Here is a 21,053-nt window from a genome sequence, read left to right as displayed (position 1 = left end):
AAGGGGCATTTCTTTCCATTACCGACAACTACTGATTGGCTCCGTAGGAAGAAAAAAGTTCGTTGTGGAGGCGAAAAGCCTGTATGCATGTGCTGCAGCCGACTATCACAGGTCTGCCGCTATGTAGAGGATGGGCGAAGCCAGAGGCGGACATCTTTCTCATTAAATGGAATGAGCGACGAAACATCGGACCTGATTGTGGTAATGTCAAGCTTCGCTGGAATTCATCTAGGACCCGAGCTAATCAAGGCTGCAGTCGACAATCTCGTCAAAGTTCATGGGTCTTGAAGATCGACTCTCCAAGATAGAGGGCACTCTTCAAAGGTGAGCACGTCTCTTGATCTTAACAGACAAGTTATCCAGTCGCTAATCAAGTTCATTATTATGTCCAGACTGGAACCTCTCTTGTCATCCTTGGCGCCCCCGACGCATCTCATCAATCTCATGAACGAGTCTCCCACACAAACAGAGCCTCCTTACCACCACCGGCCGAACCCCGCGGGAAGCGCGGACACTAGCGTTATGCCCGCATCGATGCCAAATCCTCAACCAGATGATACGTTCCCACCCATCGAGACGCTTCTCTTCGCCGCTGATATTTTCTTTCGATTTTGCCATAATCAACCATACTCACTATTTCACGAGGCAACTTTTCGACGGCGGCTGGTGTCTGGAGAGCTACCCTCCCATCTCATGTGGGCTTTTCTAGCGGCAGCCCGTCGATACTCGTCGCTTCCTAATTTTCAGATCAACGACCCTGATGACGCTCAATTCTATGCCAAAAAAGCCTGGGAATGTATGAAACTACCATGGAACGGCGGCGTGTCGGATGAAGAAGTCGTCCCTATCTTGCAAGCCATCATCCTGATCGTCAATGTCGAGCATCCCTGTGAGTTGCTTGACCTGCTTTGACGCACTTACCCAGCTAACGTGGCATTAAGCTGGCTTGTGCGCTTCAGCTTACATGAAGCTTGGATTCGCAATCCGTCTGGTCTTGCATTCCAAGCTTCACTTAGAGCCCGAGGGAACCCTTGATCCCATCTTTCGAGAAGAGAGGAAGAGAACGTTCTGGTCAATATATCTCCAAGATAAGTTGATATCTCTTTCAAGAGAACGATTCTCTATCTTGAGAGACGAAGAGTGCAGGATACAGCTGCCGTGCTCAGAAGTAGCCTTCCGGGAAGGCCGCGACGAACAAGCACCGACTCTACAGCAATTCACCGGTGACTGCCTAGATCAAGAGTCGGCTGACACTTGTTGCCCCCTCGCTCTCATTGCAGTCATGGCATCGATCTTAGGTCGAGCGTCACACTATGTACTTCAAGAGAACCGTGATTCACAGCTGGGCCTCCCTTGGTCCTCAACCTCTCCCTACGCCTCTATATCATCCACTCTACTTCAGCTAGAGATTTGTTTCGGGATGAACGAGGACCCCAAGAAAACCCTGAGGGAGAGGTGTTATATAGATGAGTCCATCGACCAACATCTTGCGGGCCCCTTTATCTATTCCAAAGCACTCTTCCACCTCTCACATTGTCTTTTACATCATCCATTCTTGATACAGCAGCGCTTGCAAAAGCTACAGCAGAGAGCTCCCCCGATATTCATAAACACAGCATGGAAAAGCTGCATAGCGCATGCCAAGAGATTGATAGAGCTGAAAGACACGAAACATCATAACGTGCTTGTCTTGACATCTCTCTATGGCTATTGTACCATGGTAGCAGGAACCATCCATGTCCTGTCAATGAATGACGACAACCAGTCTGTCCGCGAGCAAGGGCAGGAGTATTACAATTCTGCGCTGGACTTTCTCAATGATCTCTCTTGTTATTGGAAGCACGCGGCTCTGATGGTATGTTTTAGGGCTTTTCCGTCCCTGAAGACATCCCACTAACTTGTATCTCCCAGGCAAATCGACTGGAGCGTTTTCGACAACAATGCGAGAACCGTCGAGTAGATATGAACCCGTGTGCCGACAAATCCGGGCACTCGCCCGGCGATGTTAAAGCATTATGGCAGAGCGTCGACTATGCGCTGCTGTCGGCTCCGACCCGGCCTGGAAGTCCCACCAACGGCCAAGCACCGAGCGGGATGGACTTGTTCACACCGCAAAGCAAGCTCTTTGACTTTCCTGATTTTGACACGTTTGCTGAAGGACTTGGCATTTTTAGTAATCTGCCGGTTTTGGAAAACAAGAATCTCTTTCCAGACCTGGAAACCTCTGCTCAGGACGACTCCCTTGAATAGGTGTCAGCAAAGTAAGTAGAGGTCGCTTGGTTCCTGGTTATCAGACACTCAACTGGATTGGTTGCATAGATCGGAAAACCAGGCTTCAGCAGGGCCAACCTGGCTTGACAGGACATGATCTCTATTTCTATCTTATACAGAGGAAAAGAAAACAATGCTGCGCGTACCTTGTCATCCACATCCATGACTCACAGCTTAGCTACAGGTCTGGCTTCGCTCTGCTCCAGAATCCGATTGCCAATCTCCCGAAGAACTTCTTTCCTGATCTTGCCGCTGCCCGTCACTGGATATTCCGTGATCATCTCTCCCGGCCCAAGCCAGAACGTGTGCTGCGGAGCCTTGTGTCTTCCAAGTTCATCGTGGACCCAGCCCCTTATGGCTTCGTGTGATGGTTTGTCGTGGCCAGGGCGTATCTGCATGAAGGCAGCCACGGCCTCGCCATACCGTTCGTCTTTCAGGCCCACGACACTGACGTTGCTTATCGTTGGGTGGCTCAGAATGTGTTCCTCGATTTCCAGCGGGTAAATGTTTTCACCACCTGAGAATGTTCATGTTAGAGCCATAGATGATTGCGGCCTGAGTCAAACTCACCTCGGATGATAATGTCCTTGATACGGCCAGTAATGCGGCAGTAACCATGCTCGTCAATGGTTGCCTCGTCTCCGGTGTGCATCCACAACACTCCATTCTCATCTCTGATCATGACCTCGGCTGTTTTGTCTGGATTGTTGTAATACCCCTGTTGTAGAAGGTAACCTGATACGCATAGCTCGCCACGCGCACCGACGGGCAAGATTCGGTTCTCCTGGTCGACAACCTTGGCTGTTACATGAGGCATGACTCTGCCTACAGTATAGAGCTGTTGGTCCAGGGTGTCAGTTACGGAAGTCATGAAACTCGCTGGCGATGTTTCGGTCATGCCTAGGTTGGATGATTAGACCACCGTCGACCATGAAAAGCATGGCGTCGCAACATACCATAGGTGTTACCAACGAACTGGTATCCCAGCCGCTCCTGTATCTCACTGATCAGGGCAGGAGGAACTTTGGTTCCTGCAGCAATGCCTGTTCTGATCGTATCGATTGTCACTCCAATCTTGTCCAAGTGCTTCAAGATGGCGATGTACATGGTTGGAACTCCGTGCAGGGCAGTACACCGCTCCCTCACCAGTAGATCCACGACTTGAGCAGGATCAAAGTCTCGCCCAGCAAAACCTATCGCGGCTCCGTGGGTGAAAGTCGCCATCAAGCCAGCGACGAGTCCGAAGCAATGGAAGAGAGGCGGGGCGCAGCAGAGGACATCGTCATGGGTTAACTGAAGATATTCCCCGATCATGAAACCGTTGTTGATGACGTTGCTATGAAGGGTTAGCTGCTGGCTTTCTATGCCTCGTTGCACAACCTACAAGTGGCTAAGCATGGTAGCTTTGGGTGACCCGGTCGTGCCACTGGTGAACTGGAAATTGACAACAGAGTTGATGTCAACCGACGCCTGGACTTCTTCGAGCCTTTCTGCAGACATAGAGCTTGCACCTTGTAGCACGTGGTCCCATGTTATTTCTGATCGAATCGGGACCTCATCCCATCGAACCAAGACTACTTGTCGAAGGCTGCGCTGGAGGGTTTGCAGTTGGTCGAGGATGGGAAGAACTGATCGGCGATTGACAACATCGGCGATGAACAATATGGAGGGATCTGGATTTTTAAGCTCTAGCGAGTAAGAATTTTGACATTACGATGGAACGACTCACCTGTGTGATCAAGTGCCCGCATGCACTCGTTGACGGTGTACGTCTTGTTGAGAACGACAAGCACTGCACCAATCCTGCCGGCGGCGAAGAAGAGTTCAATGACCCTTTCATCATCCCCAGAGAGAATGGCGATACGGTCACCTTTGCCAACGCCCATGGCTAACAGACCACGCGCCAGCTCCTTGGTTCGAAGGCTCAGGTCCTGGAAACTCAGTCGAGCGTTGGTCCAGCCGACCAAGACGGCATCTTTGTGGCCATATCGAGCAGCTTGCTGGTCAACAAGTTGACCAAACGTCAATTGGAACAGCTCTGGTGTCTGAAGACCTCGGACAAGCGACAAACCGCCGTGAGGTAGCTGGGTAGGTGGGATGTCCATGGTGTTGGGAAGGCCGTGTTCGATAGGAAGTCTGAGCGACGAAACTAGACATCATTATCAAAATCATCAACCTCTCTAAGTATTTTTCGGTCGCGAGTTGCAATACCCGTGAACCGTCTCTGTCGGAGAATGCGGCTATCAAACACCGGCCTAGGTTCCGGCAGATCGCCGAGGGTTGTCGGCACCCGGAAATCCCGGCCCGTGTTTGGCATCTGACGTTCACATTGACGTTGATATTTTGACCAGGCATTTTGATACTTATGTGCATAGTAAAAGAATTTCCCTTTTTTTTTCTAAACCAACTTAGTTCCATTCTTACCAACAATGAGTCTACCAACTACCCACCACTGCATCCTCTCCCTTCCTGCTCCTGGCATATTGCTGGTGCTCATCAATAGGCCACGTACCCTTAACAGTCTATCTCTAGAGGCGAGCTGCGAGCTTGATTCCGTGTTCAAATGGTTCGATGAAGAGCCTAGTTGCCGCGTGGCCATTATCAGTGGGGTAGGCAAAGCGTTCTGTACTGGAGCAGACCTCAGAGGTCCGTGAAGCAATACTGTTGATGGCCTGTCTGAAGTGGCTCACAGAAGTCAACTGACTGTTTCTGATACCAGAGTGGACTGAAAACAACAAGAAAGGAATACGCATGAAACTTCCTGAGAATGGATTCGGAGGCCTGTCGTTTAGGAGTGGTAAAAAGCCCGTCATTGCAGCGGTCAATGGTGCCGCGTACGGAGGAGGTTGCGAAATGGTTGTCAACTGCGACATGATCCTCGCTTCATCCTCCGCTACCTTTGCTCTGCCCGAGGTAAAGCGCGGCGTGACCCCATTTGGAGGCGTGTTGCCCCGAATGATGAAGACGGCAGGCCGTCAGCGGGCAACAGAGCTCGCTCTGACGGGGCGAGTCGTGAGCGCTCAGGAGTTTAAGGACTGGGGCATCTGCAACTTTGTCGTGGAAGAAGGACAGAACGTTGTGGACAAGGCACTGGAATTTGCCAAGATAATCTCCGAGAACAGTCCAGATGCTGTTATAGTGACCCGAGAAGGCTTGAAGCTTGGCTGGGATGGTCTTGGGGTCAAGGATTCGAGCCGCATCTTTTTGGAAGGTTGGAGTAACCGGATCTACGAAGGGTCAAACATGCAAGAAGGATTGGATGCTTTCAGAGAGAAGAGAGCGCCGAGATGGACCGATAGCAAGCTCTGAAGATCACGTATCTGTCCATCATTGTAATGCTTAGATGCCAAGACGTAGTTAACATTTAGACATAGGTCCCAGTTCATCCCGCCGGACACATTGACTATGATGACGGTTCTTGGGCAGTTGGCAATAATCTTGGCTTTGTTTATGCCATGGTGAAACTGTGCTTTGCACGTTGGTTCCCTCGGCATTGGGCTAACCGTAGTCTACGGTTGTACGTGGCAAGAATGAACTACGAAACCCCATAGCATGGAGATAGCCAATGTCCGGTACGAGTTATACTCGGCTGTACTCTAGCCTAGCATTCTGCGTTCAAATTGAACCTACCAGCAACCAGGTATTCCAAACCGTGTCAGATAGGATGGGTAACAGCCCGAGAGTCCGAGACTACGGAACGCCAACACGGCCGGACACGGCAAAACATCACCGACCTAGGAATCTAGACCCCTTCCCCCGCAAAACAAGCTGCGGGGTAAGGGGCCACCCCCAGGCGCCAACTCTTGGCTTCCCCAGATACCCACATGCTCCCTGGAAGGCGAGACGAGGATAAAAAGTCTACTCCTTGTCAGCTCCAGGACGAGTGTTTCTGCCGTCTATCTCTTCACCTTGCTTCGCATCTCCCTGATTTCGTCTCGACTTGGAATCTTGTCAACAATAATCAACATGGCAGAGAAGCAACTTGTCACCGATAGCCAGGGGGCAGTTCACCTCGAGCATAGCGGAAACGGCTCATCTCCCGAGCACGATGCCTCTTCTGAGAAACACGGGGAGCTTGAAGCATCGAATGTTCGTGTTCCGCTGTAGCCCTTGACCAGGGCAGAATGCTAACCACTCCCTCAACAGATCCCACGATACGACGATGCCCAAGTCAAGAAACTCAGGGCCAAAGTTGACAGGAGACTGCTGCCTCTTCTCACAGTCCTCTACGTCCTCTCCTTCATGGACCGTTCCAATATTGGCAACGCCAGAGTCGCGGGTATGAACGTGGACCTCGAGCTTACCCCGGCGCAGTACAACATGGCCTTGACCATCTTCTTCTTCCCATACGCCCTGTTCGAAGTGCCGAGCAACATCGTCCTCAAGCTTATGAGGCCTTCCTGGTGGATGGCCATTCTTGTCGTAACCTGGGGAACGGTACGCAGAACACACTGGCTGGTCGATGGGATACTGACTCTTCGTTTTACAGGTTCTAGTTCTGCAAGGTATCGTCAAGACATATCAACACCTCCTTGTGACACGATTCTTTCTCGGTATGGCGGAAGCTGGCTTCTTTCCCGCAGCGACGTATCTTTTAACAACTTGGTATGTCCGCTGGGAACTACAGACACGTTTGGCCATCTTCTTCTCTGCGGCATCTCTGGCGGGTGCATTCTCTGGTCTCCTAGCCTTTGGGATCCAGCATATGGATGGTATTGGAGGCCTCGGTGGGTGGCGATGGATCTTCATCCTAGAGGGCATCTTGACCGTCCTTATTGGATTGAGCATTCCTTGGACACTTCCCGACTCGCCGAATGCTGCCAGCTTCCTGACCCCGGCAGAAAAGGAAACCATCCATGGGCGTCTTGAACAGGATGCTGGAACGTCTGCTGGCAAAGTTGGAATCGGGGGCTCATTCCAGTGGAAATACCTCAAGGAAGCATTGCTTGACTGGAAGATCTACCTTGGATGTGTTATCTACTGGGGCAACAGGTAAAGTGCAGGCCCTGCTCTGTGATCTTGGCTAACTATGTGGGCTCCAAGCATCTGCATCTATGGCTTCAGCTTCGCTTCGCCTACCATCATCCTGGAGCTCGGATATACAGCTGCTCAGGCTCAACTCCTCACCATTCCGATCTACTTCCTCGGTGCCTGCTTGACTCTCTTCTTTGCCTACATGGCTGACAGACGTCGTAACCGATGGATGTTTATCATCATCCCTTTTAGCATTGGCCTGGTTGGCTTCGTTGGCCTGCTCTCCATCCCGCACCCACGTCTGCCGGGCTTGACCTACGCCTTTCTGTTCTGCATTCCCAGCGGTCTCTACCCTGCAGTCATTGGCTGTGTCTCATGGGTTGGAAACAATCTTGCCCCTTCTTTCAAGCGAGCCATCGGCATGGCATTATTGATGACCATTGGTAACCTCGGTGGTGCTGTGGGATCAAACATCTTCCTTGCAAAGCAGGCGCCTCACTACTGGCTGGGCTACGGGTTCTCCCTTGGAATTCTGCTTCTAGGTGTTGTTTGTACTCTGATCCTGCGTTTCGCAGTCAAGTCGATCAATAAGAAGAGGGATCTTATTCCAGAGGCAGACATTCTATCGCGGTACACCGAAGGTAAGTTGTAACATAAAAGGCGTATCATGATGAAATGAAGCTAACTGTTCCCCCTAGATGAGCTTATGGAGATGGGAGATAAGTCACCCTTGTTCAGATATGTCTCTTGAACGATGTATTTAGTCTAGGATATTTAATGACGTATTTTGCCTGCGAGGGGCCAGTGTGGTTTCATTGGGATATGATGCTACGATGTGTTAATCATGTGTTCTTTATTATAGTTGAAGCCCGGCCCTTGATGGGTTAACTGGGCCAGAAGACCGAACCCCAATGGATATGACAAGTGCTTGGGTTTTAATGCTATTATGTACGTAAAGCAAATCCTCTTAGCTGTGCTGGATATAAAGGCAACGAACGGGATCTTCGATGTGGCCGGTGTGGGCAGGAAGTTCACAAAGAGAACCAAATATACGTGGAGATTTAACATGGTGCATTCTAGTTTATGTACAGAAGGCCCTTGTGCTTGATCACCTGATTTCCGGCATAATCTTCCCAGACCATGTCCCTACTTAGTTACAGTTCTGCCACTCTCTCCGCAAACTCGTGAGAACTTCCAGAGACCGGTGGGCACTTGGAAATGTTGATGTCAACTCGGTCATCATGCGGATGCTTGCCTGAGTGAGGGTTGCGGACTTGTTCCTAAACTCCCTCGTTTGGTTTGTCAGAGATGTGTTGTATGCGAGTAATATGCCGGCCGTCATTAGGATATGCACACAGTAAGCTGAGAAGTGGCAGAGGCCGAATCGGTCACGAAATTGGCTCATCAGGCGTATGATATCGGATGCTGAGTTGGTACAAATATCATGATGAAATTCAACTGCATTGCCACTCGGGGACTGGAGGTCAGGAGCAGGGGAGCTCGAGCCAATGAGGGGCCGGTGAAGAAGAATTCGAATCTCATGATACAGAAGACTTTGTTCGACAAATTAGCCACACTCGAATGACAGGGCGTCTTGTTAGAGTTGAGCACTAAACCTACTGTAACTGCAACACGACGGGGTCTGAGCATTGATCATCTTGGGTCGGTCTAAGCTGTAGAAATGGTGGAAGGGACATCGTCCAGTCTCGGAGTGACGCGTCTATCTGCGCTGCAAATTTGGAGAGAGAGTCTCGAGAGGCATCTCTGTCATGATATCTGTCACCACTGGGTCAATACAAGCTTGGACTCATGGGCATTAACTTGCATGTACTCGATGACTTTGCTAAAATGCGTCACCAACGGGGCCAGATAAACGTATACGTCGCCTTGGGAATCGGTGTCTGTGGCACCCGAGCATCTCAGGGTGGGAGCTTGGCGAGAGAGAAGGTCTCTCGTAGTAAGGGACTGAGGCCGTCCGCACCAGCTTGACCAAATCCTGTCTTCTTGGTCAAAACTTTAGCGAGTATGAGGACTGCTGAACTCACGTGTCCAGGTGGACAACAGACCAGAAGACACGGGCTTTTATGTCTGAGATATCAGCACCACAGCTTTCGGTTTCATCTGGAGAGCTCCAATGCGAATGGAGTCCTAGATCGGATAGTATCCGGGAGGCAATTCCTATTGTGCTTTCAGTATTCATCAACGTTTGCATGTCTTGGACATGCATACCTGAGTATATCCATCCTGATTACCCGTGGTCAGTCTCAAAGGTTGCTGAGCGGAAGAGCCACCGTAGACTGACCTTGGCTGTCCCTACCCTGGGCAGCTTCATACTCACAGAGGAGAACAAGAGCTTGGAGGGTTGCTATTGTTGGCGTCTGAAGTTCCAAGTCTAGGTAAACTTTCGCTCTGCTGGCAAAGAATTTACAGGGGTCATCCATGATAGAAGGGTTTTGACGCGTTGTGTGCATGGCGCCTGTGGACAAGCTAAAGATATTGATTTAGCAACGACTCAACACCAAAAAGCTCGAATCTGACGGGGCTCCTTGCATGAGCAGTCGGGGAACGGGATGGACCTACACAGCATTTTCCAGGGCAGGCGAGTAAAAATTGCTCTCCTGCGAGCACATGAAATTCTCCTTGTCTTGATCGAAGAGGTTACGATCAACTAGACTTGTCAAAGGGTTAAGCCATATGAGATAGCATTCCCATAGATGGGCTTCATATGCCGGGTCGCTGTCCCATTGCAGACCCGCACTCTTAATGGCGAGCTCGCCGTCGACACGAAGGTTCTTGAGAGATGGACTGAAGGATGAGTATGGGCCATTATGTATCAGGTGTAGATTGCTTGTTGCTCCGAAATACCTGCTGTGGCCGTCCTCAGCCACCTGCAATCTCCCACCGCGTGTCACGATCTGGGCATGCTGGCCACCCAATGGAGGGGCTTCGGCTATCGCGGATAGAGATGCGGGCGGCAGGATATTTGCAGGGGACCGAGGATCTTGCCCACCAGGTGGCTTGTCAGAAGAAGAGAGATCCGAAGTGCCCAATATCGCGCTGTGGGCTGATGGGGAACTCGGATGACGAGCCATGGCATCGACGGCCTCCTCATCGGGGCGAGGACTCTCTGGCTCAGGGCTCCCCACATCGAAACCGGGACCATTGGCCATGTCAACCCAAAACTGCAACCGGCCGGGCCTGGGGGTTGAGCTTGCCCAAGAAGGGCTTCCGGAGTCCGGGGGATCCAACGTGAAGTCCATACCAGGTGGTGACATCCGCCTGGTGTGCGGAGGGATGTGATGCGAGCTGCAGGAGCCAGACAACGATGGGGAGGACGGGGGCGTCAGAGATTGACTGACCCCGTCCATAGAGGTTTCACCCAATGAGCTTTGCTACCGCGGCTGTTACCCCAGATCTGGGCTGGGCCTCATTGGTTTGCGGGGTAACCACTAGTCAACCTTGGGGCAAGGTCCCACGGGTGAGATACGTTGAGCGAGGTATCTTTATTGTTGGCGTCAAGCCTATGAAAGAGCGTTCCTCGGCGTCCAAGTATGATATATGCCGGTTCGGGAAAAGTGTTACAAAAGCACGCCCGAGATACATGTGTACATGCAGACGACGAATCTGAGTGTATTATCCTAGTCAATCAAGCGTTTCTCTGATGACATTGAGACGGTACATGACCCCTTTGTCTACCGTATCCTTACACTCTAGTGATGGCTCCTAAGCACCTGAGAAGACTCCAGCAAACCCTCGGCCACCTTTCCGGTGGCGCTCGCACCTCAGATGTCCCTCAAGAAACTCAACTTTCGGTTGTGCGTGGACCGAATGAACCGCCACTCTCGTCCGAAACGCTAGGCACGCTGCTCGAGCGGCAGGTTAAGGCCTTTGGAGACCGATGTGCCGTCAGATGCTCTTGGACAGGGCAGCAGCTGACTTACAAGGAGCTCCACAGTCGCAGCAGGGTACTCGCAGCAGGTCTGCTATCCCTAGGCCTTACTCGCGGCGACCACATCGCCATCATGGCGGGCAACTGCGAGCAGTATGTCGAGGTCATTTTTGCTGCTGGGCTGGTAGGACTGCCGCTGGTGGTCCTGAACACGAACTACACAAATGGCGAGGTTGAGAATGCGGTTCATCGTGCTGGTGTGTCTCCTAGTCCTAGGATAACAGCGTATACTTACATGTCATGGTCTCACAGAATGCCGGTTGCTCTTCACAACTCCGTTTATCGGGTCACGAAATATGGCACCTACCATCGAGAGCATACGCGCCAAGCATCTTTCGTCCTCTACAAACCCGCTCACCTTCGTTCTCTTAGAGCGAGGTGATTCCAAGGGGAGGGATGGAGCCATTTCTTACGAATCACTTGTCCTGCAGGGACTTGACGTTTCTCCAAAGGAGCTGGATCGTGCCGAAAAGGCAGTTCAGGCGGACGATGTCTGTAGTCTGCAGTTTACGAGCGGAACCACGGGCAAGCCCAAGGTTGCCATGTTAACCCACAGGTGAGTACCCATTTCTCCATCGTTCTTGCGGTGCCAGTGCTGAGTGTTTTGTTTTCCTTCTTCTACGCAGTGGTTTGATCAATAACTGCATCGGATCCGGCCATCGACTGAAGCTCACCGAGAACGATGTCCTATGCTGCGTGGTGCCTCTGTTTCACTGTTTCGGTCTCGTACTGGGCGTCCTCATGTCTGTGGCACATGGTAGCTTGCTCGTGTTTCCGAGCGAGAACTTCAGTCCAGTCCGGGCTCTTCAGTCTATGACACATGATAAATGCACGCTCATCTATGGGGTCCCAACTATGCATACGGCCTATATCCAGGAAGTTCTCTCTCAACCACCTGGAACATACGATCTATCATCGGTAAGGATTGCCATCACTGGTGGGGCCGCCACTCCAATGAAGCTATTCAAAGAGATCCGGGAGATCTTGCAGGTTCCTCATATTATACAGGCATTTGGTAGGTGTCCCTGGGTCTCGGGTATGTGAAAAATGTTGCTGACAGAATGTGCAAACCAGGCATGACGGAGTGCTCTCCAGTTACTTTTCTGACCACGGTTGAAGACTCTTTCGAGACCTGCTCGACAACGGTAGGTAAGGTTATGCCGCATGTCACGGCCAAAGTGGTGGACACGGATGGCAAGACTGTCCCCCTAGGGCAACGAGGTGAAATTCTCATTGCAGGCTACAACAGTTTCCGCGGTTACTGGAAGAATCCACAAGGCACCGAGGAGATGCTTCACAAAGAAGAAGATGGGACTGTTTGGCTGCGTACTGGTGACGAAGTGACGCTCGACAAGGATGGATTCTGCCGTGTGACAGGGCGAATCAAAGATATCATCATCCGCGGTAAGAACCCTATGATATGGAGACGTGCGCATGTCGTTACTATCGCAAAGGTCACTAACGTCGTCAATAGGCGGCGAGAATATCTACCCTGCCGAGATTGAGGACTGTCTTGTCCAGCACCCGTCGATTATACAAGCCAGTGTTGTCGGTATCAAAGATGCCAGGTACGGCGAAGTTGTCGCCGCCTTTGTCCAACAGGAGGAGGGATCAGGTCCAGGTCGCCCCTCGACCTCTGAACTTCAAACTTGGGTCGGCAGGACGTTGGCAAGACACAAAATCCCGGCCTACATCTGGTGGATCGGGGACAAGGAGGTGTGTGAGACCCTACCGCAGACCGCTAGCGGCAAAGTTCGCAAGGTAGCTCTGCGCGACACCGGGTCAAGGCTAATTGGGGTATGATGTGCTTTCGTATATTACGCCTAGATTTCATTTTCTAGATCTCAATACTACGCTGTCCGCCATTAGTGTCTTATAGACATTTCATCGAAGGGTCTTATCCTAATGCGAATTGAACTCCTTTGGATTTGTTTAGGTCATGGTATATGGCTCAAATCTGGTTGGATCGTTTTGATTGAGAGAGTTGCTCAAGACAATGTAAGCCACGAGAGGGACTTTATTAAAAGTAGCCACCTGGCTGTGTCTCTAGGTTCTTCTTTTTGGGATCAATGACGTCTTTACCGATCACAATATCAAATAAGACAATGATAAGCACAAGCCAGTACTAAAACCCAATGCTGTAATATTGATTTCTTCAACCCCTCTCTCAATTCTAGATTCCTTCCAACAACCCTACTCATCACAGCTTTGCGGTTCCATTGGTATGCCTTTTGAGAGTTCGAGCCTCTTGCCTGTATGCAAAGTCTGTCAAAATCTCCTCGCTCCCACCCCCCACCACAAGAACTCTAAAGTCGCGGCTGATCTGCTCCACGACTCTCCCGCGGCCATTCTTGGAGTATCCCAGCCCACCAAAAATCTGCTGCGCCTCGCGTACCGTCTCCTCGAGAGTGCGAGCAGACAGCGTCTTGAGCATGGCAACGCTGGCACCCAGAGTATCTGGACCATCGTGGTTTGCCAGACGCTCACGGGTCCAGATGAGCTGTTCCAACCAAGCATAGGCGGCTTGGATCTTCTTGCCAGAGTCGACGAGCTTGGCACGGATGATTTGGTTCTCTATGAGCTTCTTGCCAAATGTCTCGCGTTTGGTCGCGTAGTCATGAGCATGTCCCACACAGACTCGAGCAAGACGCAGACAGATAGTTGCAAGCCATAGTCGTTCATGATTAAAATCTGCAACGGGGTGTCAGCGATGATAGCGGAAGAGATGGGTTGGGAAGACTTGCTGTTCATGATGATTCCGAACCCCTCATTTTCCTTTCCCAGCAAGTTCCCAATGGGGACCTCGACATCGTCAAATTCGATAAAGGTCGACCCTAACGTCCATCAGTCAGTACGTGCCATTAAGAATGCCTTTCCTGCGTACGTACCGCTAGCATTGATGCCCGAGTTATCCATCCGTCGCCTAGTCACGCCTTTGGAGTCCAATGGAATGACGAGAGCCGAGATGCCTGACTGACCCGGGCCGCCAGTCCTGACGGCAGCCGTACAGTAGTCGGCATACACGCCGTTTGTGATCCATTTCTTGGTACCGTTCACGATGTACTTGTCTCCTTGGCGCTTGGCAACAGTTTTGATGTTTGCCACATCGGAGCCGGCTGCGATGGGGTCCCATTAGTCCCGTCCGGAAGCAACCAATGAACCACGCTTACCTGAGGGCTCAGTAACTGCCAAGCAGAACCTTGTGGTACCGTCGTAAATGGACGGCAGAAGGCGCCGTTTCTGCTCGGTTGTCCCGTGGTTAATGAGCGGCGGGCAGCCGATGATGTTCCCACAGGCAAGCGCCCAGACAACACCCATGTGCCCGCAACGAGTCAACTCGTCAACGACAATGTGGTCGTGGAAGCCATCCCACTTATCCGGGGGAATCCCACAAGGCAGAATGACCTCGCCCAGGTAGTCAGGCTCGGGCGGAAACAGGCCAGCGGCAACGTAGCCTAGCTTTGCATGCCTCTCATATGCCTATAGTCCTGTTAGCAACCAAGGCTGCTTCTGTTGTGGAGTATCTTACTTGCCTCACGAGGTATGGATCCCTGCCGTTCCCACTCTTCGCAGAAAGGAGTGATGTACTCGTTCACATAAGCTCGAGTTTCGACCTGCAGCTTGAAATGGGACTCTGTATAGTATGGAGGCGGGGCCCCGTAGTGCCAGTAAGGCTCGCTGAAAGGGGCGTTGGGACGGGATGGCGGCATACTGGCAGTTGTCTAGAGCACAGGTGATGACCTCTATAGGCCAGCTACTGAGATGCAAAAGCGACGGAATAATTGTTTTGTATCAACTACCGACCTGGCAATTCTCCAATATCACATAGTTCTTTTGTCCCTATGTGGTATCCGCGGTGAAATGTTGTTATGCTGACTGCCGCGGGATTTCCTAATCAGGATAACGAGCCTTGGAGAGCAAGGCCATGTCACAGGAGGACGGGTCTGCAGCCACCGGATAGTCCTTGTTTTTGTTTCCCGTTGCATGCATTTCAAGTTGTTCACGTTCAGTGAAAGGTGACGGCGCCGTAGAAGACCATCGTAAAGCGGTGGTAGGTCGATTATGGCATTACAAAGTATCCTGATACTACGCAAGAGACTATGAGGCCAAGTACAAGATTTTTGACATTCATTTGACCGAGGTCTGTGTTGAGTGGCAGAAGGTTGATGATACAAAGGCAATTCCACACCTGGAGCACAATCTGCTCTCTCAAGCGCGAGGAGCTTATGCAGTAAGAAATGATGATTGAGATATCTAGTCAATGGTGTTTTATAACATTGGATTTTGACGTATAATCTATTATCGTGGCTGATGGTTTCTTTTGGAGGCATCATTGAAGTAAAAGATGATCAACTCGTAAATATGAAACAAAATGAGTGCTTGTATTCTAGACATTGTCGCCTGCTTCTACCCCATTGTCCGCACTGTGGCTCGCATGGCTCAGAGTCTACTGGCAGCACGCTTTTGCTTCCTCTCTGTGAAGGCGGCAGCGGCCGCTTGGCATGCCGGATCATGAAGTCTAGTTCTCAAAACGACGCACTCTAAAGCGTTGATCGACAACAACCGCTCACGGTTGTTGGTCAGCATCAAGTTCTTGGTGGCAGCCGGCGCACCAGGCGGGCAGCGCGAAATGCGCGTCGCCACCTCCATGACGTCCTTCATCAAGGAGCTCTCGCCCACAACCTTTGTAATCAGCCCTGCCGCGCTGAGCTCCTCTGCCGACATTCTCTCTCCGGCGAGCAGCAGAGCCGAGGCCTTCTGATGGCCCATGATTTGGGGGAAGGTCAGTGTAGAGCAACCTTCAGCGGAGAATCCCCATTTCAGGAATGGGCAGAAGTAATAGGAACTAGGCACCGCATATACTAGGTCGTAGAGAGCCAAGCAAGTGACTCCATAGCCGGCGCATGGCCCGTTGACAGCAGCGATGAGGACCTTGTCGCAGGTGATGAGCAGCTCGTTCAGGACCCTGCATGTCATGTCAGCTCGTGGTACAACGCATCGTGCATGTCGCAGCCACTCTCTTACTTGAAATTAGCAATGAAAGAATCCATATTCTCGGCTAGTTCTTCCTTTGGTGGTGGCCAATTGTCAAAGTCCATTCCTATTCCACTCATTAGTCAGTCCACCAAGCACTGAGACAGTCAATGGGAGACGAACCTGTGCAAAAGAATTTGCCGGCGGATGTCTGAACAACGACGCTAATCTCGGGCACCGTAATCACCCATCTCATAGCAGCAATCCATTCCTTTGGTAACAGCACGTGTTAGAACTCTCGAGGCCATGAAAGGGGGCCACTGGACTTACAATCAATAGCTCAGGATGCAAGGAATTGGCGGAGAATTCACGCCGAAGCGTGATGATGGCAATAGCGCCATCCACCACTTCAAGGGTAAGGTTTTTAAACTTGGGAGGATCCATTTTCTAGACGGCAAAAAGTGCAAGAACAATGCCAGTACACAGCTCTCTTTCTGGTTCCTGGAGGAAAGCAGCACTGCCCAATTTAATGCCCACCAGTGCCTAGAAAAGTAGACCACTGTAAGTACTGCTGGGACCACTCACAGGCTTTGCCGCGGATGAACTAGCCACCCTTGGCTCGGATGTCAACCTCTGACAACAACGGCAAAACCGCATTGGTTATCCGAGGATTGTCGTCCAACAGGGAGATGTATGGCAGAGGCGCGGCGACGAAATTGAGATATCGCATCTGTTCCCATAGGTATCTATCGACCCATCCCAGACTGGGCCTAAAGGGACGTCTAAATACGCTCCCAAGAGCTCGACACATATCCAGAGGCATTCCATAAACCGGCTAAATCCATAAACATGGCTTCCCAAATTCTTGAGCAACGAGACGGTTCCACCCTCTTCATCACCATCAACAACCCGAAAAAGGGCAACTCCCTCAACGTGGATCTCATCGTCAAACTTCGCCAGATCATTGAAGATGCAGGAAAAGACAACACCTTGATTGCGATTGTCCTAACGGGCACGGGAAAATACTTTTGCACCGGCATGGATCTCTCTAGCAGCTCGTCCCTGCTCGAGAACGTCCCCAAGGGTGCGGATCGATCCAGCACGCAGGCCGGCCGTTTTGAACAGCTGCTAGACCTCTTTAAAGCCGTCGAGTTCTGCCCCAAGCCCATCATCGCCTTGATCAACGGGCCTTGCTACGGTGGAGGAACCGGCCTTGCGTTTGCCTGCGATATCCGCATTTCAGTCTCGTCAGCCTTTTTTGTCTTGTCAGAAGTCAGACGAGGCCTCACCCCAGCTATCATATCACCCTTCATTGTCCGGGAATGGGGAGCGCCACTGGCTCGGGAAGCCATGATTCAGGCGCGCAACGTGCCAGCCAAGGAGCTTCACGCCAAAGGGAGCGTACATTACTTGGTCGACACGCTAGTCGAGGGCGAAGAACGTGTGCAGCAGGTGCTGAAGCAGCAACGAGGCTGTGCGCCGCATGCGGTGGGGGAATCCAAGCGGATGATCAGAAACGCCCTGGACTCGCCTACGGTCGAGGAACGGGACGCCAACATCAGGGAACTGTTCCTTACCATGATCAAGCCTAATGAAGAGGTGGCATATGGAATGAAGGAGTTTCAGGCGGGGAATCGAAATGTCGACTGGGCGGCGTGGTATACCAAGAAGGCATCTTCCAAACTTTGAGCTGTGTTGCTGGGTGTGAGATTGAGATTGAGAACTACTCTTGCTCTTGGAAGTAGTAGTTAGAATTGTGTCGTCAGTTGTATTGCGTCCATAGCTCGACCCCAATATCGAGCTCCGTTATCTCCCCCCAAGCCGCTTGCTCAACGTGGACCAGGATTTATTTTCAGGGATGGTTAAGTCAAAATCACGATGAAGTTGAACCAGGTTTGTTGAGTTGTTTGGGCACTAATTAAGCAAAGTCGTTTATATTTCAGTGTCATTTGGCCTTGCATGCAATGTCTCCATTGTAGTACGCAATGCGTTTTTTTTTTTTTTTTTTTTCACCGTAGCTTGCTGTCTCTTCTTCGCCAGGGGAAGTAAGGGGTCTAACAAGACTCCTTCATCTAATTCTAAAAGAGTATTCTCCATCAGAAAAAGAGACTCTACTATGCTGTCCCGGAGTCCTCGTTACCCTCTAGAATCTCACAAAGAACCGAACCCTCCGGAAGGATGTCTCCTTCTTTAACCTGCATGCTAACAATTCCGTCTGCAGAAGACGTGACCTGAATTTCCATCTTCATGCTTTCGAGCACTAGCAACTTGTCTCCTACCTTAACCCAGGTGCCGTCCTTTGCAGTGACCTCGAGGATCTTGCTCGGCATTGGGCAGGTAGACACTCGCGAATCTAAGAAGAAAACGTATGTGAGCTTCTAGCCGCTGGGGTGAAGAGAAAGTCGTGAAAAGAAATCTAGGTCAGCCACTTACTTGCTTTCTGCGCCTCGCTCGCTTTCTCATCAAGCATGCCCGCCCATGCCAGCAGGCCTGACACGGTGTAGAGAATAGGAATTCCAGATCCAGACTCTTGGACATAAATTGTCTTCTTGAATTCACCCTGAAAGGCCACGGCAAAATCGTACGTCGCAATTTGGCCGCCGAAAGACACCTTCAACTTGCCAGTGGACCAGGGAAGGCGCGCTCCCACAGTCGATTCAAGAATAGAAACACTGTCGAACTTGGTCTCCCTTTTCGACCTGATGGCAGAGTAGTATCGTTTCACGAGCGGGCCGCCCTCCTTGTTGAAGTAGACGTCCTCCTCTGCCGAAGTTGGAGGGATCACTGGGTCCAGTCGGACAACCCGATAAGCTCCCATGTCATCCTTGCTCACCAGCATATCGATCTTCTCATCTTGTCCAGATTTTGTAATCTCGGTAGACACAAGGCCAGCAGCTGACATATTCTTGCCGGCCCTTTGGTTGCGAAAAGACATGGGGATGCTCTTGAACGCGGATCTTCTGTCAGTGGAAGCGGGTTTCAGGCGAGAGATTTCAAGAGCAGCGATGGCGGTGCTGCTGTCAACAGACGACGTGTCCAAAGGAGCAGTCAACTCATCCATGTTTTGCGGGATCAAAGCCGTCGTGTAGCTGACGTCGTGGAAATGGGGCGAAGCCAGGATCCGCTGAAGAAAGACTTGATTCGTGGTGAGCCCAAAGCAGATGGTGTTCTTGAGAGCGCGGATCATCTTCGCGATAGCCATGGCGCGGGTCGGTGCCCAGACAATGATCTTGGATATCATGGAGTCAAAATGCACCGTGATTGCTGAGCCGCGCTCGACTCCGAGTTCGTATCTGAGACCAGCACTATCCTCACCCTTGCTATCGATAGGTGTTTTCAACTGGCATATCATGCCAGTGCAGGGGCGAAAGTCGTGGAAGGGATCCTCAGCGCACAGCCGAACCTCGATGGAATGCCCGGTCTGTTTGATGTCCTGAAGCTGTGGCAGAGCTTGGAGCTTGCCGCCACCAGCGACGTAGATTTGAAGGGCGATCAGATCGATGCCGACAACCTCTTCTGTGATTGGATGCTCGACCTGGATTCTGGTGTTGACTTCCAAGAAATAGTAACGCTCGTTCTTGATATCCTGCACGATCTCTTTAGAGCCTGCTTTCTGTGACAAGGACGGGGCTGGCTTACCACTATGAACTCGACTGTCCCAGCTGACTCGTATTTCAAGAGTCTCGCAATCTCCAGGGCCGAGTTTGACATGTCCTGCCTCATCTCCGCACTCAGCCAGGGACAGGGGCTCTCCTCGATGATCTTCTGGTTGCGGCGCTGCACCGAGCACTCGCGGTCGAGGAAACTGACGGCAGTTTCACCATCGCCGAATATCTGCATTTCCACATGCTTACCGGCCTCGATGTACTTTTCGATGAGGCAGTGAGCTGACCCGAACAGGCGCCCAGCCTCGGAGGTGCAGCGCTGCAGCGACTCTCGGAAACTGATGTGCCGTCAGCTGTCAAAATGCCGTCACTAGCAGTCACATGGAATGAACATACTCGTCCTTCGAGTACACGATTCTCATACCCTTTCCACCCCCGCCAGCAGACGCCTTGATCATGACGGGATACCCGATCCGGTCAGCTTCCTGCTCCAGAAGCTCCGGGTCTTGATCTAGTCCACCATATCCTGGCACCAAGGGGACCGAGGATCTCGCCGCCAAAAATTCCTTGGCCTCGCGCTGCACTCATTAAGCATCACTGATCAGAAACACAGCTGCAATACGTACCTTGTCTCCAAGAGCAGCGATCGTCTGAGGTGACGGCCCGAGAAAGACGAGCCCAGCCGAGCCAACGGCGGCTGCGAAATCGGCATTCTCCGACAAGTAGCCGTACCCTTGGATTGTTAGCACCAAAATTGTTATTTCAGACCAAGATCTAACTGTACCAGGATGAATGGCATCGGCTCCAAATCTCTTGGCTATCTCGATGATGAGCTCGCCATTCTGATAAGGTTGGCTCTCAGGGTCGCCAAGATAGTGAGCCTTGTCCGCAAGCTTGACGAATGGTGCATTTGTATCTCTAGGGAGTCTCTCAGTCAGCCATGCGGGCACGATGAAACAATAAGATGGATTGCTTACGCATCGGTAAAGACTACAAATGTCGTAACACCCAGCTTCTTGCAGGTAGTAATGACTCTACAGGCAATCTCGCCGCGGTTCGCAATCAGGACACTTGATATCTTGAGCTTGCCATTTGTGTAGACTGGGGGCGCAATGAACAGGTCAGGTTGGCGAATCATGGCTGGTGAACGGACGATAGTCGATGAAGATGCTGAGTACCTGCTGGCTGGCTGGGGACTGACTTTTTAGGAAACACACATGCCGTATTAGTCCCGCGGCGGGTTCAATGATCCCGAGCCTAGGTCATGTTGCAGGCTCAGC

The 21,053-nt window shown here is 51.4% G+C and overlaps 7 protein-coding genes and 3 pseudogenes across 10 annotated transcripts, besides 3 other annotated features; 5 read left to right on the top strand and 5 right to left on the bottom strand.

Moving 5' to 3' along the window:
- Window positions 1-1,282: 1,282 nt before the first annotated feature.
- Window positions 1,283-2,250, top strand: NCS54_00950200 (Fungal-trans domain-containing protein; the record flags this gene model as incomplete). Its single annotated transcript, XM_053154847.1, has 2 exons — window positions 1,283-1,855; window positions 1,912-2,250. 2 exons carry the CDS (start codon window positions 1,283-1,285, stop codon window positions 2,248-2,250), a joined length of 912 nt encoding a protein of 303 aa, XP_053010822.1.
- A 188-nt stretch (window positions 2,251-2,438) lies between these two features.
- On the bottom strand, window positions 2,439-4,376 carry NCS54_00950100 (Hypothetical protein; the record flags this gene model as incomplete). The annotated part of the gene is made up of 5 exons (XM_053154846.1): window positions 2,439-2,788; window positions 2,842-3,171; window positions 3,228-3,607; window positions 3,656-3,944; window positions 4,001-4,376. 5 exons carry the CDS (start codon window positions 4,374-4,376, stop codon window positions 2,439-2,441), a joined length of 1,725 nt encoding a protein of 574 aa, XP_053010821.1.
- Window positions 4,377-4,685: 309 nt separating this feature from the next.
- On the top strand, window positions 4,686-5,580 carry NCS54_00950000 (annotated as a pseudogene). Its single transcript has 2 exons — window positions 4,686-4,917; window positions 4,991-5,580.
- Window positions 4,686-5,580: a sequence feature.
- A 657-nt stretch (window positions 5,581-6,237) lies between these two features.
- On the top strand, window positions 6,238-7,996 carry NCS54_00949900 (MFS domain-containing protein; the record flags this gene model as incomplete). Its single annotated transcript, XM_053154845.1, has 5 exons — window positions 6,238-6,360; window positions 6,418-6,708; window positions 6,761-7,263; window positions 7,315-7,886; window positions 7,944-7,996. The coding sequence occupies 5 exons, from the start codon at window positions 6,238-6,240 to the stop codon at window positions 7,994-7,996; spliced, it is 1,542 nt and encodes a 513-aa protein (XP_053010820.1).
- Window positions 7,997-9,024: 1,028 nt separating this feature from the next.
- Window positions 9,025-10,520, bottom strand: NCS54_00949800 (Fungal-trans domain-containing protein; the record flags this gene model as incomplete). The annotated part of the gene is made up of 6 exons (XM_053154844.1): window positions 9,025-9,241; window positions 9,291-9,423; window positions 9,475-9,489; window positions 9,548-9,732; window positions 9,826-10,050; window positions 10,111-10,520. 6 exons carry the CDS (start codon window positions 10,518-10,520, stop codon window positions 9,025-9,027), a joined length of 1,185 nt encoding a protein of 394 aa, XP_053010819.1.
- Window positions 10,521-10,961: 441 nt separating this feature from the next.
- Window positions 10,962-12,991, top strand: NCS54_00949700 (annotated as a pseudogene). The gene is made up of 5 exons: window positions 10,962-11,391; window positions 11,447-11,750; window positions 11,821-12,209; window positions 12,269-12,598; window positions 12,669-12,991.
- Window positions 10,962-12,991: a sequence feature.
- A 403-nt stretch (window positions 12,992-13,394) lies between these two features.
- On the bottom strand, window positions 13,395-14,904 carry NCS54_00949600 (Hypothetical protein; the record flags this gene model as incomplete). Its single annotated transcript, XM_053154843.1, has 5 exons — window positions 13,395-13,778; window positions 13,829-14,028; window positions 14,083-14,310; window positions 14,365-14,649; window positions 14,694-14,904. 5 exons carry the CDS (start codon window positions 14,902-14,904, stop codon window positions 13,395-13,397), a joined length of 1,308 nt encoding a protein of 435 aa, XP_053010818.1.
- Window positions 14,905-15,634: 730 nt separating this feature from the next.
- NCS54_00949500 (Hypothetical protein) lies at window positions 15,635-16,612 on the bottom strand (the record flags this gene model as incomplete). Its single annotated transcript, XM_053154842.1, has 4 exons — window positions 15,635-16,160; window positions 16,220-16,295; window positions 16,352-16,439; window positions 16,499-16,612. The coding sequence occupies 4 exons, from the start codon at window positions 16,610-16,612 to the stop codon at window positions 15,635-15,637; spliced, it is 804 nt and encodes a 267-aa protein (XP_053010817.1).
- A 405-nt stretch (window positions 16,613-17,017) lies between these two features.
- NCS54_00949400 (Hypothetical protein) lies at window positions 17,018-17,857 on the top strand (the record flags this gene model as incomplete). Its single annotated transcript, XM_053154841.1, has 1 exon — window positions 17,018-17,857. The coding sequence occupies one exon, from the start codon at window positions 17,018-17,020 to the stop codon at window positions 17,855-17,857; it is 840 nt and encodes a 279-aa protein (XP_053010816.1).
- A 425-nt stretch (window positions 17,858-18,282) lies between these two features.
- On the bottom strand, window positions 18,283-20,968 carry NCS54_00949300 (annotated as a pseudogene). The gene is made up of 7 exons: window positions 20,751-20,968; window positions 20,558-20,691; window positions 20,400-20,506; window positions 20,170-20,351; window positions 19,808-20,111; window positions 18,602-19,754; window positions 18,283-18,521 (listed from the first exon to the last, which is right to left on the bottom strand).
- Window positions 18,283-20,968: a sequence feature.
- Window positions 20,969-21,053: the final 85 nt, after the last annotated feature.

This window comes from Fusarium falciforme, chromosome 7 (genome assembly GCF_026873545.1).
Source record: "Fusarium falciforme chromosome 7, complete sequence".
NCBI lineage: Eukaryota > Fungi > Ascomycota > Sordariomycetes > Hypocreales > Nectriaceae > Fusarium > Fusarium falciforme.
Note: the sequence above shows the minus strand (reverse complement) of the source record. Positions and strands in the feature narration are given on the sequence as shown.